At 43.0% G+C, this 13,979-nt stretch overlaps 1 protein-coding gene across 8 annotated transcripts in view; it reads left to right on the top strand.

The window, feature by feature from the left end:
• The window catches only part of SLC36A4 (solute carrier family 36 member 4), a 312,597-nt gene that overhangs the window by 116,271 nt on the left and 182,347 nt on the right, over positions 1-13,979 (top strand). For 2 of the 8 annotated variants that reach the window (XM_056561446.1, XM_056561445.1), the window contains exon 11: positions 13,403-13,483. The exons of 3 other annotated variants lie outside the window; for them this stretch is intronic. In XM_056561446.1, coding sequence (XP_056417421.1) covers positions 13,403-13,458 — 56 coding nt within the window. In that variant the 3' untranslated portion in view covers positions 13,459-13,483. Of the gene's footprint in view, positions 1-1,097; positions 1,133-2,247; positions 2,292-13,402; positions 13,484-13,979 lie in introns of those variants that run through there. 3 more of the 8 variants (XM_056561447.1, XM_056561449.1, XM_056561450.1) reach the window with 3 other exon arrangements.

The raw sequence follows: 13,979 nt of genomic DNA, 5'->3' as shown, positions 1-13,979 counted from the left end.
ACTTTTCCTCTGGACAGGTTTTGATAAATCTCCCCCTATAACCCTGTATAATTGGATTTGGTGCGGTTGAACCAGCTTTCAGACTCTCTGTAATGGCTATAAAGAATATACAGGTTGGTTTTGCTCACCTTCAGCCTCCATAAGGCTAGGTTCACACTACGGAATTTCCGACTGCAATTCTGCTTTGAAATTGCAGGCAGAAATTCCGCTTACTAAAATGTATAGTGTAGTGAATGGGTTTCCGTTCACAAATTCACACTTCGTAATTTGTGAAGCAGAATTTGTGAATGGAAAATCCGCTTGGAATTTTCCACCTGAAGAATGGCGTTGCTCTTTCTTCAGGCGGAAATACTCGCGGAACACATTGCAGTCTATTGGAAACTGCAGTGTCCGCGCGATCCTAGCGCCGACCGATTCAGCCAGCGCTGGCCGCACTCGGAATCTCCGGGCGGAAATTTTCTGCCCGGAGATTCCGTAGTCTGAACCTAGCCTTAGGGCATCAATCAGATGAAGGACAACACTAATGTATTATAAGATGTGTTCAGATCCAGCATAGACAGAGACGTTAAGTGCTCTATCGTTAAATCTTTCAGACATCACAGGAAAGTTAACAAATGACATGACTCATACGTTCTCATATCATTAGTCAAAATATACCTAAGGAAATGAAGATGCCTGAAATGTGTAATATATTCATTTTCCTGTGAAATTTTAGAATGTTTTAAAAATGAAAAAATAAAGCATTTGAGATTTTATTGCATCTGTCTGGGCTTAAAGGAGATCTCCAGAAAAAATGGACTAATCCCCTGACCACAGGATAGGGGAGAAGTAGCTGACCGCAGGGTCCGATTGCTGACTCCTGAGAAAGCTGCCGCCAAGGGCAGCGGTCGGACCCCCAGCGATCAGCTACTTATCACCTATCCTGTGGATCAATTAATTTTTTGCTAGATCTCTTGTTTAAACTCTGCACATCTTGTTTTTGCATTGATGGCTATGTAGAAGACTATTTTATAGGCAACAAATAGTATATAGATAACCATATGGTAGATTACATGGATGGCTATGTAGAACTATTCCTGTTTTTTTTTTTTTTTTAGATAGTCCGTTTAAATAGTCCATTGGAATAGAAAAGGGGAAAAAATAAATCCTGTACTGTTGGTGGGCTTTAAGAATTAGGTTTAAGACCTCTGATGTAGAAGACTACAGTGATAGCTACACATAATATTGCATTGATGGCTATAAAGTAGACTATATTGATGGCTATGTTGTACTTTGTTGGCTACATTAAATATTGCATATCTGGCTGTGTAGAAGACTACTATGATATCAGCTGTCTTGTATGTCTTCCATTTTCCAATAATTGCTCCCACGGTTGATTTTTTCACACCAAGAAGCTTGCCTATTTCAGATTCAGTCTTTCCAGCCTGGTGCAGGTCTACAATTTTGTTTCTGGTGTCCTTCAACAGCTCTTTGGTCTTGGCCATAGTTGAGTTTGGAGTGTGACACAACTCACAGAGAAAAAAATCAGGACTGTAATTAGTGTACCCGTCAAGAAATATTCACTGAAACACTAAAACTTAACATTTATTTTAAGCACTTTAAAAACGGATCCAAATGGTCCAATACCATCAACCAGGCACCAAAATGGTGCCACACAAAAGTGCTGCACTAGAACCAATTTAAGTATCAAATGTGATACTTTTCCACTAGTCAGCATGTCATGTCAAAAAGAGCAAAATATAGCATACACCATCACCTAAATAAAGGATGGGTGTGAGGGAGGGATCGGCATAGGGAGGGTCCTGGGGGGATGGCATGGGCAGTTGATGTGAAGTGCCCCTACCTATTCTTACCCTACGTACTTGCCCTCTCACTACTCCTACCCCTAGGTGGAGTGAACGCCCTGACAAGGGCTGCCCTGCTCCGGAGCCTAACCCTATCAAGCCCTAACTAATCCTACAATGAGGAAATATTAGGATAGGGGCTCACTGTCTCACTGGGGTGCCCTGTCTGGCTAGGAGGATAGGGAGGGGTGACCCTACTCCTGGATCACAATAAATAGAAAAAGCCAAATGTGTCTGTGTAAATTGTTTTTGTTATGTGCACAATATATACACAGATCCATATGTACACATCTTGTATTCATAAGGTACAAAAGATGGAGTATAGCATAAAGTGAAAAGTGTCAAGATGACAGCTATACTTCTGAAAATGTGATTCTTCTCTTGGGGTCAATATCCCATACAGGTAGCTCACAAACACAGGTAACACAGTGAGCAGATAAAGAATCAATATTTATCAGTTCGCTGACTAGTCAGAAGATGCATATCCCTACGCGTTTCGACCCCCCCCCCCCCCAACTCTTCAAGGAACAATAGGGGGGGGCTGCCAGATGAAGAACGGACGATCCCATGATGGCTGGCTGGTGAGGAGCAGTATGAATGAAGACTGCTGATGGCCATGAACATGATGGTCTGGTCACTGTCTACCAGTGGCATTGGAGTTGTATTGCAGTTCACACAGTTTAAACCATCTGAATAATTTACTGAGCATAAGGAACACTTTAGTGACTTAATAATAATGCCAAGGGTAGATCTGGTGACAGAATCTCTTCCTACTGCCCGAAAGTTATGGACATTATTTTTCTGTTGAATCCGAATTGTGTCTCACTAAAGGGCTAAAAAAAAAAAAGGGGGGGGGGGTGTCCCTCCCTTGTAGTGGTGGGAGGTGATTGGTGTGGGAGGGGGCTTGTCCCTCTTTGTGGTGGTAGGAGGTGATTGGTGTGTCTGCTTATGCAGCCTTGTCTATGAGTCCTCTCTTGTCCATAACTCATAGATAAGCCTGATGCTGTTGCAGGACTGGTTAGTGTCCCAGTAGGTATGGGGACCCCTAGTGGTGGGATTTTCAGGAGACTTTTTTTAACCATATTATTTACAAAAGGTCTTTAATTTTCGTCAGTAACAACCTATAAAAAGTTTTTGCATCTGATTGTGTCCATTTAAATATAAAGATTATGAAAAGTACTGTTCGAAATTAAACTAGGTGCTTGAAAGAAAACTTTTTGAACAGTCAATGTTGTTGAGATCTTTTCTTCCATTCTATTCCTGTGTTACATAGTTAGTACGGTTGAAAAAAGACATACGTCCATCAAGTTCAACCAGGGAATTGAAGGGTAGGGGTGTGGCGCGATATTGGGGAAGGGATGGGATTTTCTATTTCTTCATAAGCATCAATGTTATTTTGTTCCAGGAATGTATCTAACCCTGTTTTAAAGCTGTTAAATTTTCCTGCTGTGACCACAGGGGTGTGGAAATAAAAAAAAAAAACTACTTGTCCAAGGGACTAAAGCGGAACACAATCTACTTGTCCCTCAAGAAAATCCACTTGTCCTGGCAGATAAAATAATTTCCACCAAAATAGTCTGATCCCCCCCCCCCCACTAGACCACCAGGGATGGATATAAGATCCTTTAGACACTGCTGACAGCGGTGATCTAATGGGTTAATAGGTGATCGCAGCATGCCGGGATATTAGCGGCCGGAGAGCTGTAGCTCCTCTTACACCCGAGACAAGCCCAGAAAAGTCTAGATGTAACTTTTTGATCCTTATAAAAAATTTGAAGTGACCAAAAATGAACAATTCTGGACTATTTTTTTACATTTACACCGTTCACCGTACGGTTTAATTAACATTATAATTTAATAGTCTGGACATTTCCACATGCAGCGATACCACTTATGTTTATTTTTGTACATTATTTTTATTTAAAGGAAATTGGAAACTTTTATTAGGAAAGGGGCTTATTCACATGTATACGCACTTTTTTACAATATTTTAATCACTTTTTTTCAGTCTCAATAGGGACTTATGTGTTACTGGGGGGGGGGGGGGGGGTTCTGCTTCTCCAGTTTGTGTGGTGCATTTTGTGTCAGAAAATGCTGGAAGTTGCATTTAGTTACTAGATAACTACAACTCCCAGCATGCCCTGATACAGCCTATGGATGTGTGGGTGTTGCAGCATGTTGCACTGTATAGTATAGTTAAGGTTATTGTGGGACATGCTGGGAGTTGTAGTTTTGATTCGTGTCAGCTGCAGAGCCATAGTCTGTGTCAAGCAATACTGGGAATTACAGTTAGTAACTACAACACCCAGCATGCCCTGATGCAGCCTATAGCACCGCAGCTGAGCCGAACCAAAACTACAACTCCCAGCATGTTGCACTTTATAGTTCTACAGTTTAGGTTATGGTCCAACATGCTGGGAGTTGTAGTTTTGGTTCGGGCGTGTTTGTGTGCATCCGTGGGGCTCTTGGTTGGCGGGTGAGTATGAAGGGGGCGGGATTCTGGGGGTGCAATTTAGTGCGGGGGCCACTAAAAATAAATAAAATTAGATGGCACAACTGCCCTAATGCCCGTCTGCTCCTATACAAAACATTCATGCATACACATATCATACATGCACCAGCCACTGCCCCCATATCATACATACACACACCTCCGCCACTGCCCCCACCACATCATACATTACATACACACATACACTCACACCATACATATGCATACATCATACATATACACACATCATACATTACATACACACATACACTCACACCATACATATACACCATACATATGCACACATCATACATACACCTGCCGCTGCCCCCCCCACATCATACATCACATACATACACATCACACTTAGACATTATACACACATTATACATTACATACACATCACACATAGACATCATACACACATACACTCACACCATACGTATCCACCAGTGTTTCCCAACCTGGGTGCCTCCAGCTGTTGCAAAACTACAACTCCCAGCATGCCCAGGGCATGCTGGGAGTTGTAGTTTTGCAACAGCTGGAGGCACCCTGGTTGGGAAACACTGATATACACCATACATATGCACACATCATACATACACCTGCCGCTGCCCCCCCATCATACATTACATACACACATCACACATACACTTACACCATACATATACAACCACCCTTCCTGCCGCCGCCTGTATTCTCGGTCTCCTCACCTGAGCCGCCATGAGTGGACATCAGAGCTGTAGTCCCGGCCGGTGTGAGGTGAGATTTCCGTCCTCTCCTCTCTCCCCTCCCCCCTGCTTTGTGTTGTCCCCGTGCAAACAAGCAACCTCCCCGTGGTGGATTAGGTCCTGTCTAGACAGAGCCGGGGAGGGGGGAGCTGTGTGCGGGGATGGAGCTGTGCACGGAGCTGTCTACATCCTCTCTCTCACCCTGCTGTGTCTTCTGAGCTCCGTCCATCCTCCGGGAGGGGAAATGAGGGGGCTCTGCAGTCAGCTGGAGGCTGCCGCCCCCTCCATACACTCTGAGTGCCGGTGTGAGGTGTAGACTTCCATGGGCTCCTGCGCCTCACACCGACATTAAAGAAAAATAAGGGGGGCGTCGGTCTGTCCCTGCTAGCCCGATACAGGGCTAAATCTATAAACAATTCACCTGCCTGGCACCCAAAACTACTTGTCCCGGGCGTCGGGCTATAGGATTTCCACATCCCTGGACCAGTTCCTGAGTTAGACTGTTCCATAAATTCACAGTCCTCACGGTAAAGAAGGCGTGTTGCCCCTTGAGACTAAACCTTTTCTTCTCCAGACGGAGGGAGTGGCCTCTCGTCCTTTGGGGGGGGGGTTAACCTGGAACAGTTTTACTCCATATTTTTTGTATGGGCCATTAATATACTTATACACATTTATCATATCCCCCCTTAAACGTCTCTTCTCAAGACTAAACAATTGTAACTCCTCGCTCCTCACAGCTGTGTTGGGGGATTTGATACTGATATTGCTAGTGAGGATGTTGCTTGGCATATAGGCCAAGCAATAATGTTTCCTTGATAAAGTTATTTATTTCAACTCTTAAAGAAACTGGGGGAGATTTATCAAAACATGTGTAGAGGAAAAGTTAACCAGTTGCCCATAGCAACCAATCAGATCGCTTCTTTCAGTTTTGAGTTTTAAAAATGAAAGCACTCTGGTTGCTATGAGCAACTGGGCAACTTTTCCTCTGCACATGTCTTGAGAAATCTCCCCACTGTCTCCTGTACAGTGGTCCCTCAAGATACAGTATTACTTGGTTCCAGGATGTCCATTGTATGTTGAGACTATAACTCTATGGAAACCTGGTAATGGATTCTGAAGCCTCAAAATGTCATCCAAAAATAGGAAAAAATGATGACTAAATCAAAATAAGATGATAACTAATACAGATAAGTTAAGTCCTTATATATAAAAGTAAGAAAGATCTGCTGGAAGCTGTAAATCATTGTCTATGTAGAGGACAGGAGCTTCTTCAGGGTCCTGTACATTACATTAGGGAGATTTATCAAAACCTGGCCGGAGGAAAAGTTTCATTTTTGAGAAGACCTCTAAAAAATGAAAGAAGCAACCTAATTGGTTGCTATGGGCAACTCAGCAATTTTTCCTCTGGACAGGTTTTGATAAAGCTCAACCAGTGTCCCAAAAAAGTAACATGGAACCGCCCTCACCTGGTGTCCAAAGGAGCAGCTAACCCTGGCACAGGTAAAGAGTACAGAACATGTAATTCCTCCCAGTACAGTAGAACATGCACTTCAGTAATACAGGGGTTTACCAGTAAAATGCCCATTCTGATTGGTTAGTTCTTCCAGCCATTGACACGTTTCGCAGATCTGGATAGTCCGTAGCAATGTATGTTGGGCATAGTCTCAAGTTAAAAGGGTCCAGAAAATACCAAAAATATTGTAACCTGAGGCCATTGTAAGTATAGGGAACACAAAATTGGACAGGGAATTTACCTCCAATAGGTGGACCACAGTTTGGAGACCACTGCACTAGAGAACCTTATTTCTTCTGGATGGGGAGCTAATTGGCATATAATTGTTATATCACCAAATTTTTCTCACAAATACCTTCTATCTTTTGCTCACTTGGTTGGTCATTCTGTGCTTTGGACGGGGCGTGTCTTGACTCATCTTACTCCCTGAGTCTGCTGTGCTGAGTCTCTTCATCCAATCGCTGTAGGCTGCTCTATAACCCCTCCTCTCTGTTTTCTTGCTGCAGTCTGATAGGACAAGAGTGATCACAGAGAAGTGCGAGTCCCGCCCTCACTGGACTTTGTCCCTGCCTGTGCTTTAGCTGAGACAAAGATGATGCTGTAGCTGGACAGGATTATGATCTGGATGGTATGGGAACCCCTAGTTTTCCTGTTTGTTTGTTTTTTTGTTTGTTTATAAACCATCATTTCTATAAAAAGGAAATAACATTTCCTTATGAAGTACTGTATTTTTCGCCCTATAGGACGCACCGGCATATAAGACGCACCCCATTTTAAAGGTGCAAAATCTAGAAAAAAATTATTCTGAACCCAACAGTGATCTTCAACCTGCGGACCTCCAGATGTTGCAAAACTACAACTCCCAGCATGCCCGGACAGCCGTTGGCTGTCCGGGCATGCTGGGAGTTGTAGTTTTGCAACATCTGGAGGTCCGCAGGTTGAAGACCACTGGTAGGAGGTAATACTCACGTGTCCCCGCCGCTCCGGACCCGTCACCACTGCCCTGGATGTCGCTTCATCGCTGTCGCCGCGTCCCTGTGGTGTTCCCGACGCTCCGGATGTCTTCTTCCCCCGGATCCACGCTCTCAGTCGCCGTCATCACGTCGCTACACACGCCGCTCCTATTGGATGACGGGATGGCGTGCGCGACGACGTCTAAGGAGAGTGCCGGCCATGCAGGGGATCCCGTGCCTGGAGCAGACACCGATGAGGCAGGTAAGGTCCCTCCCGATGTCCTGTAAGCTGTTCGGGACGCCGCGATTTCACCGTGGCTCAGCCTGGTTAGTGTCACTTTCGCTTCAGACACGGCGGTCAGCTTTGATCGCTACGTCTGAAGGGTTAATACAGGGCATCACCGCGATCGGTGATGTCCTGTATTAGCCGCGGGTCGTGTTTGTATTCACCGTATAAGACGCACCAACTTTTCCCCCCCAGTGTTGGGGATGAAAAAGTGCGTCTTATATGGCGAAAAATACGGTATATTAGGGGACCCCTAGTGGTGGGATTTTCAGATGCCTTTTTCTTTATTGAATATTCAAAAATTTTTAAACAACCATATTACAAAAGGTCTTTAATTTTCATTAGTAACAATATATAAAAAGTTTTTGGATCTGACCCTGCCCAGATAAAGAGTGCCAAATTGCTTTTCCCAATCTCTGCTGTTATGTGTCTATCTTGTTGCAGTCTATGTCCTACTCCTTAGTCAACGTCAGTTAAGTAGTGCCAAGCCATTAAGCTTGCAGAATTTTTTTTCTTTTTAATTTGTGCAGGGAACTAATGTTTATACTATGCAAGCAAAGCAGGTTCTGAAACCACTCTCCCACAGCTCCCATTCGGCTTCGTCCAGTCCCCTGGTCTGCTGTCCTCTTCCTACTTTTGAGTCGATCGCTGGGTGCAGGACCTGCTGCCTCAGCCAATCACTGGCAAAAACAAGACGCAGCTGTGGCCAGTGATTGTCAGAAGGAAGAAAACAGACAATAGGGAGACCGAACAATACCAAATGGGAGCTGCGGGAAAACAGTGGTAGATCGGGGCTAGTTCAGTATAGTTTTTTTTTTTCTCTATTTCTTCCTCAGCTCCAGCAGGATATAAGTTTTTCAAAAACGTTTGATAACCCCTTTAAACCATACAAAAGGATACATAGAGACATATAAGTTTAAGTGGCAGCTTGGCATATTTCTTTGTCTAAGACTTGGCCCATTTTCAGTGACTTTTTGATCATGCAAAGAACTAGGATAAAATTGCATTTAAAAAATTTCACCCTTTCCATTATCCAGGTCAGAGCACCAGGAGGGAAAAAGTAATAGTAATTTTAATGAGAACGGATTTATAAAGAAACAAGTAGTTCTCTAAAAAAGTACACGAAAGTGGTCATGAAAGACAAAACAAAATGGATTAGGGTTTTAATGCAGGAACCAATTACAGTGGGGAGATGCGCTGGATGATTCTGCGAGGAGTTTCATTTTCTCTATCACTCTTTGGAGATTATTTGCTCTAATCTTAAATGTTCTGCTAATTATTACACTGGCCCAAATTCAGGTGTATTCCGGCTAAAATAATGGAGAAATGGCCTGCAATCTAGCCTAAAATTGGAAGAATAAAAAGTACATTTATAACACCATTTGCACAGTTCATAGTTGGCCACTTCTCAAAGGAAAACCTATTAGAGGGGAAACAAGGTCAAAAGTAAATTAAAGAGTCCCTGTCATCAAACCATATTTTCTAAACTAACTCATATTATATTCCCTAACTACTCCTAACACCCCTCCTGCCCTTAAATTTTTTTTCTGCGCTTTGTATCATAGCTTTACCCTTGCTCACACTGTGTGAGCTCCCAGCAGGCGAAAGTGGGCGTTGCCAACCAGACGCAACGTCACTGAAGCCTGCGAGAGCTGTGCCTCACCATGCCCCGCATGGCATAGCCCCATGAGCTACACTTTTTACATACAGTCATGGCTGTAAATGTTGGCACCCCTGAAATTTTTCAAGAAAATGAATTATTTCTCAAAGAAGAGGATTGCAGTAACACATGTTTTGCTATACACATGTTTATTCCCTTTGTGTGTATTGGAACTAAACAAAAAAAAATGGAGGAAAAAAAGCAAATTGTACATAATGTCACCAAACTCCAAAAATGGGCTGGACAAAATTATAGGCACCCTTTCAAATTTGTTGAAAAATAAGATTGTTTCAAGCATGTGATGCTCCTTTAAACTCAAGTAACAGGTGTGGGCAATATAAAAATCACACCTGAAAGCAGATAAAAAGGAGAGAAGTTGTATGGACAACAGAGAAAGAAGAGAACTGTCTGAGGACTTGAGAACCAAAATTGTGGAAAAATATCAACAATCTCAAGGTTACAAATCCATCTCCAGAGATCTAGATTTGCCTTTGTCCACAGTGCGCAACATTATCAAGAAGTTTGCAACCCATGGCACTGTAGCAAATCTCCCTGGGCGTGGACGGAAGAGAAAAATTGATGAAAGGTGTCAATGCAGGATAGTCCTGATGGTAGAAAAGCAGCCCCAAACAAGTTCCAAAGATATTCAAGCTGTCCTGCCGGCTCAGGGAGCATCAGTGTCAGCATGAACTATCCGTCGACATTTAAATAAAATGAAACGCTATGGCAGGAGACCCAGGAAGACCCCACTGCTGATACAGAGACATAAAGCAAGAATACATTTTGCCAAAATGAACTTGAATAAGCCAAAATCCTTCTGGGAAAATGTCTTGTGAACAGATGAGACCAAGATAGAGCTTTTTGGTAAAGCACATCATTCTACTGTTTACAGAAAATGGAAGGGGGCCTACAAAGAAAAGAACACAGTACCTACAGTGAAATATGGTGGATGTTTAATGATGTTTTGGGGTTGTTTTGCTGCCTCTGGCACTGGGTGCCTTGAATGTGTACAAGGCATCATGAAATCTGAGGATTACCAATGGATTTTGGGTCGCACTGTAGAGCCCAGTGTCAGATAGCTGGGTTTGCGTCCGAGATCTTGAGTCTTCCAGCAGGACAATGACGCCAAACATACGCATAGCACTGGAGAGTTCTTAAGTGACCAGCAATGAGTCCAGATCTAAATTCCATTGAACACCTGTGTAAAAAGACAAGAAGCGCTCCATAGTGCATCAAAAGGGTAATATAACTAAGCCGATATTATCGGATGCGCTTACCCAGTAGGTTGTGCAAAGTCAGGCACAACACTGTAAAAGGTATTCCACAATGCAGCCAGTCCCACCACCGCAACGGTGTAGCAAATGTAGCAAAAACCTCCAAACTCCACAAGGACTTGAATCGGCGCAGAATGGATGAGGAACAAGAAGTGATCTAGTGGCCTAGTGATCTTGTTCCTCATCCATTCTGCGCCGATTCAAGTCCTTGTGGAGTTTGGAGGTTTTTGCTACATTGAACACCTGTGGAGAGATCTTATAATTGCTGTTGGGAAAAGGTGCCTTCCAATAATAGAGACCTGGAGCATTTTGCAAATAAAGAGTGGTCCAACATTCCGTCTGAGAGGTGTAAGAAGCTTATTGATGGTTATAGGAAGCAACAGATTTCAGTTATTTTTTCCAAAGAGTGTGCAACCAAATATTAAGTAAAGGGTGCCAATAATTTTGTCCAGCCCATTTTTGGAGTTTGGTGACATTATGTCCAATTAGCTTTTTTCCTTCCTTTTTTGATTTAGTTCCAATAAAAAAGGGAATAAACATGTGTTTAGCAAAAACATGTGTTACTGCAATCCTTTTCTGTAAGAAATACTTCACTTTCTTGGAAAATTTCAGGGGTGCCAACAGCCATGAGTGTAACTCCCGGAATCAGTCAGCAGCGTAGTTCTTGGTTCCACACTATTACGCTGCTCTCATTGAACTAATTGGGAGCAAATTATGTAACTCACCAAATTCTGCTGGTTTCTGCTTTCCAATCACCTCTGGCTGCCACAAAGAGGCCAGGAGGTCTGGGAAGCCATCAATACATTTATAGGAATGGCCCTTCAAAGTGTCCCTGTGATTTAAAAAAAAACAAAAAACTTTCAGTACTGAGACCCCCAGCGATCAGCAAAATGAGCAGAGAGAAGCTCACACTTAAAGGGGTACTCCGCTGCTCAGCGTTTGGAACAAACTGTTCCGAACACTGGAGCCGGCGCCGGGAGCTCGTGATGTCATAGCCCCGCCCCTCATGACGTCACTCCCCTCCCCCTCAATGCATGTCTATGGGAGGGGGCGTTAAAGCCGACATGCCCCCTCCCATTGACTTGCATTGAGGGGTGGGGCATGACGTCATGATGGGGTGGGGCTATGACGACACACAGAGATCCCAAACGATTAAAACTTTTGACATGCCTCTGTTACATGCCAAATGTATTTTGAAATGACGGGCACTTTAACAGATTCTGTACCCGGTGCTCTCTGTCTCTAGTATCAGGTACAGCATCGGGTAAAGCTATATAAGGAGAGGGCATTGGATGTAGTTCACAGCTACTGTTTAGGAATCAGGGGGAGGGGACCTGCTTAAAGGGGTATTCCAGGCAAAACCTTTTTTTATATATATCAACTGGCTCCGGAAAGTTAAACAGATTTGTAAATTACTTCTATTAAAAAATCTTAATCCTTATCAGCTTCTGAAGTTTTCTGTCTAACTGCTCAATGATGATGTCATGTCCCGGGAGCTGTGCATGATGGGAGAATATCCCCATCAGAACTGCACAGCTCCTGGGACGTGAGTCATCAGAGAGCAGTTAGACAGAAAACAACAACTCAACTTCAAAAGCTAATAACTATTGGAAGGATTAAGATTTTTTAATAGAAGTAATTTACAAATCTGAATTCAGGTAGAGGAAACAGACATGGTCGCACATCTACAATCTTGTATAATGATCTAATTGCTTCTCAGCATAATATCAAAAACTAACAGGTTGTTAGTATACATTTTTGATCAAAAAGTACAAGCCCACTCACCACGTCAAGGCCGCCTATTTAGAGTGGGTCCCCAACATGCCTAGCATAAAATGGCGTAGCACTGGGCGGCGACCACCACCGCCGCAACACCAGTGCCCACGGGGGGGGGGGGGGAAACGGCCCACTGGCAGAGCGGCCCCAATGCCACTCAAACCAGTCTATGGGCCGCACCCCCCCACAGACACGGCGCCACGGCAGCAACGGACGCCGCACAGCACCACACCAGTGTGAACAGGATGCAAAAGCTCACTTACCATACTCTCCCAGTCAGACTTTATTACAAATCTGTTTAACTTTCCGGAGCCAGTTGATATATAAAAAAAAGTTTTGGCCTGGAATACCCCTTTAAGCTAATTCTTCATAAAGAAGTGGGCCAAAACCCATAATAAAGTATATTTGAAAATGTCTTCAAATTGCCTGAATTTTTTGAAAATGGAAGTTATTAATAATAATGATAATGAATTAGGATGGTTGGGCTAAGTCCATTCTTTCTGCAGACTCAGCACGGAATGCATACCCGTTAATGAGACGGCACATTCCCGAGCTGTCCTAGCGCCGGCATTCTGACATGTGAACATAGCCTTACACTTTAACTGTGTGCACCATTACTTTTGGTGTAAAGTAAGAGGCAACGTAAAAAAAAAGAAAAAAGTGTCTAATGTAGCAAGATGAGCAAAATTTATCACAAAGCATGCGTCAGAGCGATGATTGTGGTGCCGTTTCCTTCTGAATGGTCAATTTTTTCTTATTTTTTTTTAATTCTCGAATTAATCCAGTTGGAATGATTTCTCTTTGTGTTTGTTCTACGAAATGTAATTTACTTAGGGATATTCGAAATTACGTATCTCCATGTTTCCTCCCTCAGTATTCTTAGATTACAACCTACTGAATCTGCGTGATGAGTCTTCATGTGTGTCTTAGCGCGTATTGACGGCATCTCTGCAGGGTGAGTTTCTCTACAGGTCGCTCCTATTGGTTTCATGAATAAACATCATTCATTCATGGATATGATGGCTGCCAAGGAGGTGACTTTGTCTAAGTGCTACGAGATGAAAAGAGGAGGCATGCTGAGATATTGGCACCATATCACCACCGGAGTGTAGTTCTTAGATGTAATGGCCTGTCATTGATTGAGGATTTATATCTTATTTTATATCTCTGCATTATAGAAAATGTATATTTTAATTTTAACCCCTTAACGACCCAGGAAATATAAATTTGCTTCTATGCAGTGAAATTTACAGTAAACCGACATGCTATCTTATTCTGTTTATCAGTACAATAATGACACTCACATTTACATAGCTTTTGTTTTATTATACTGCTCTTAACTCCCTGAGGAAGCAACAGTTTTTCATTTTTATGTTTTCATTTTTTTTTGTCCTCTCCTTTTAACCCCTTAAGGACTCAGCCCATTTTTTTTGCTTTAAAGAGGTACTTTG

This window comes from Hyla sarda, chromosome 2 (genome assembly GCF_029499605.1).
Source record: "Hyla sarda isolate aHylSar1 chromosome 2, aHylSar1.hap1, whole genome shotgun sequence".
NCBI classification, from domain to species: domain Eukaryota; kingdom Metazoa; phylum Chordata; class Amphibia; order Anura; family Hylidae; genus Hyla; species Hyla sarda.
The sequence above is the reverse complement of the archived record's forward strand: the minus strand, read 5'-3'. Positions and strand labels throughout refer to the sequence as shown.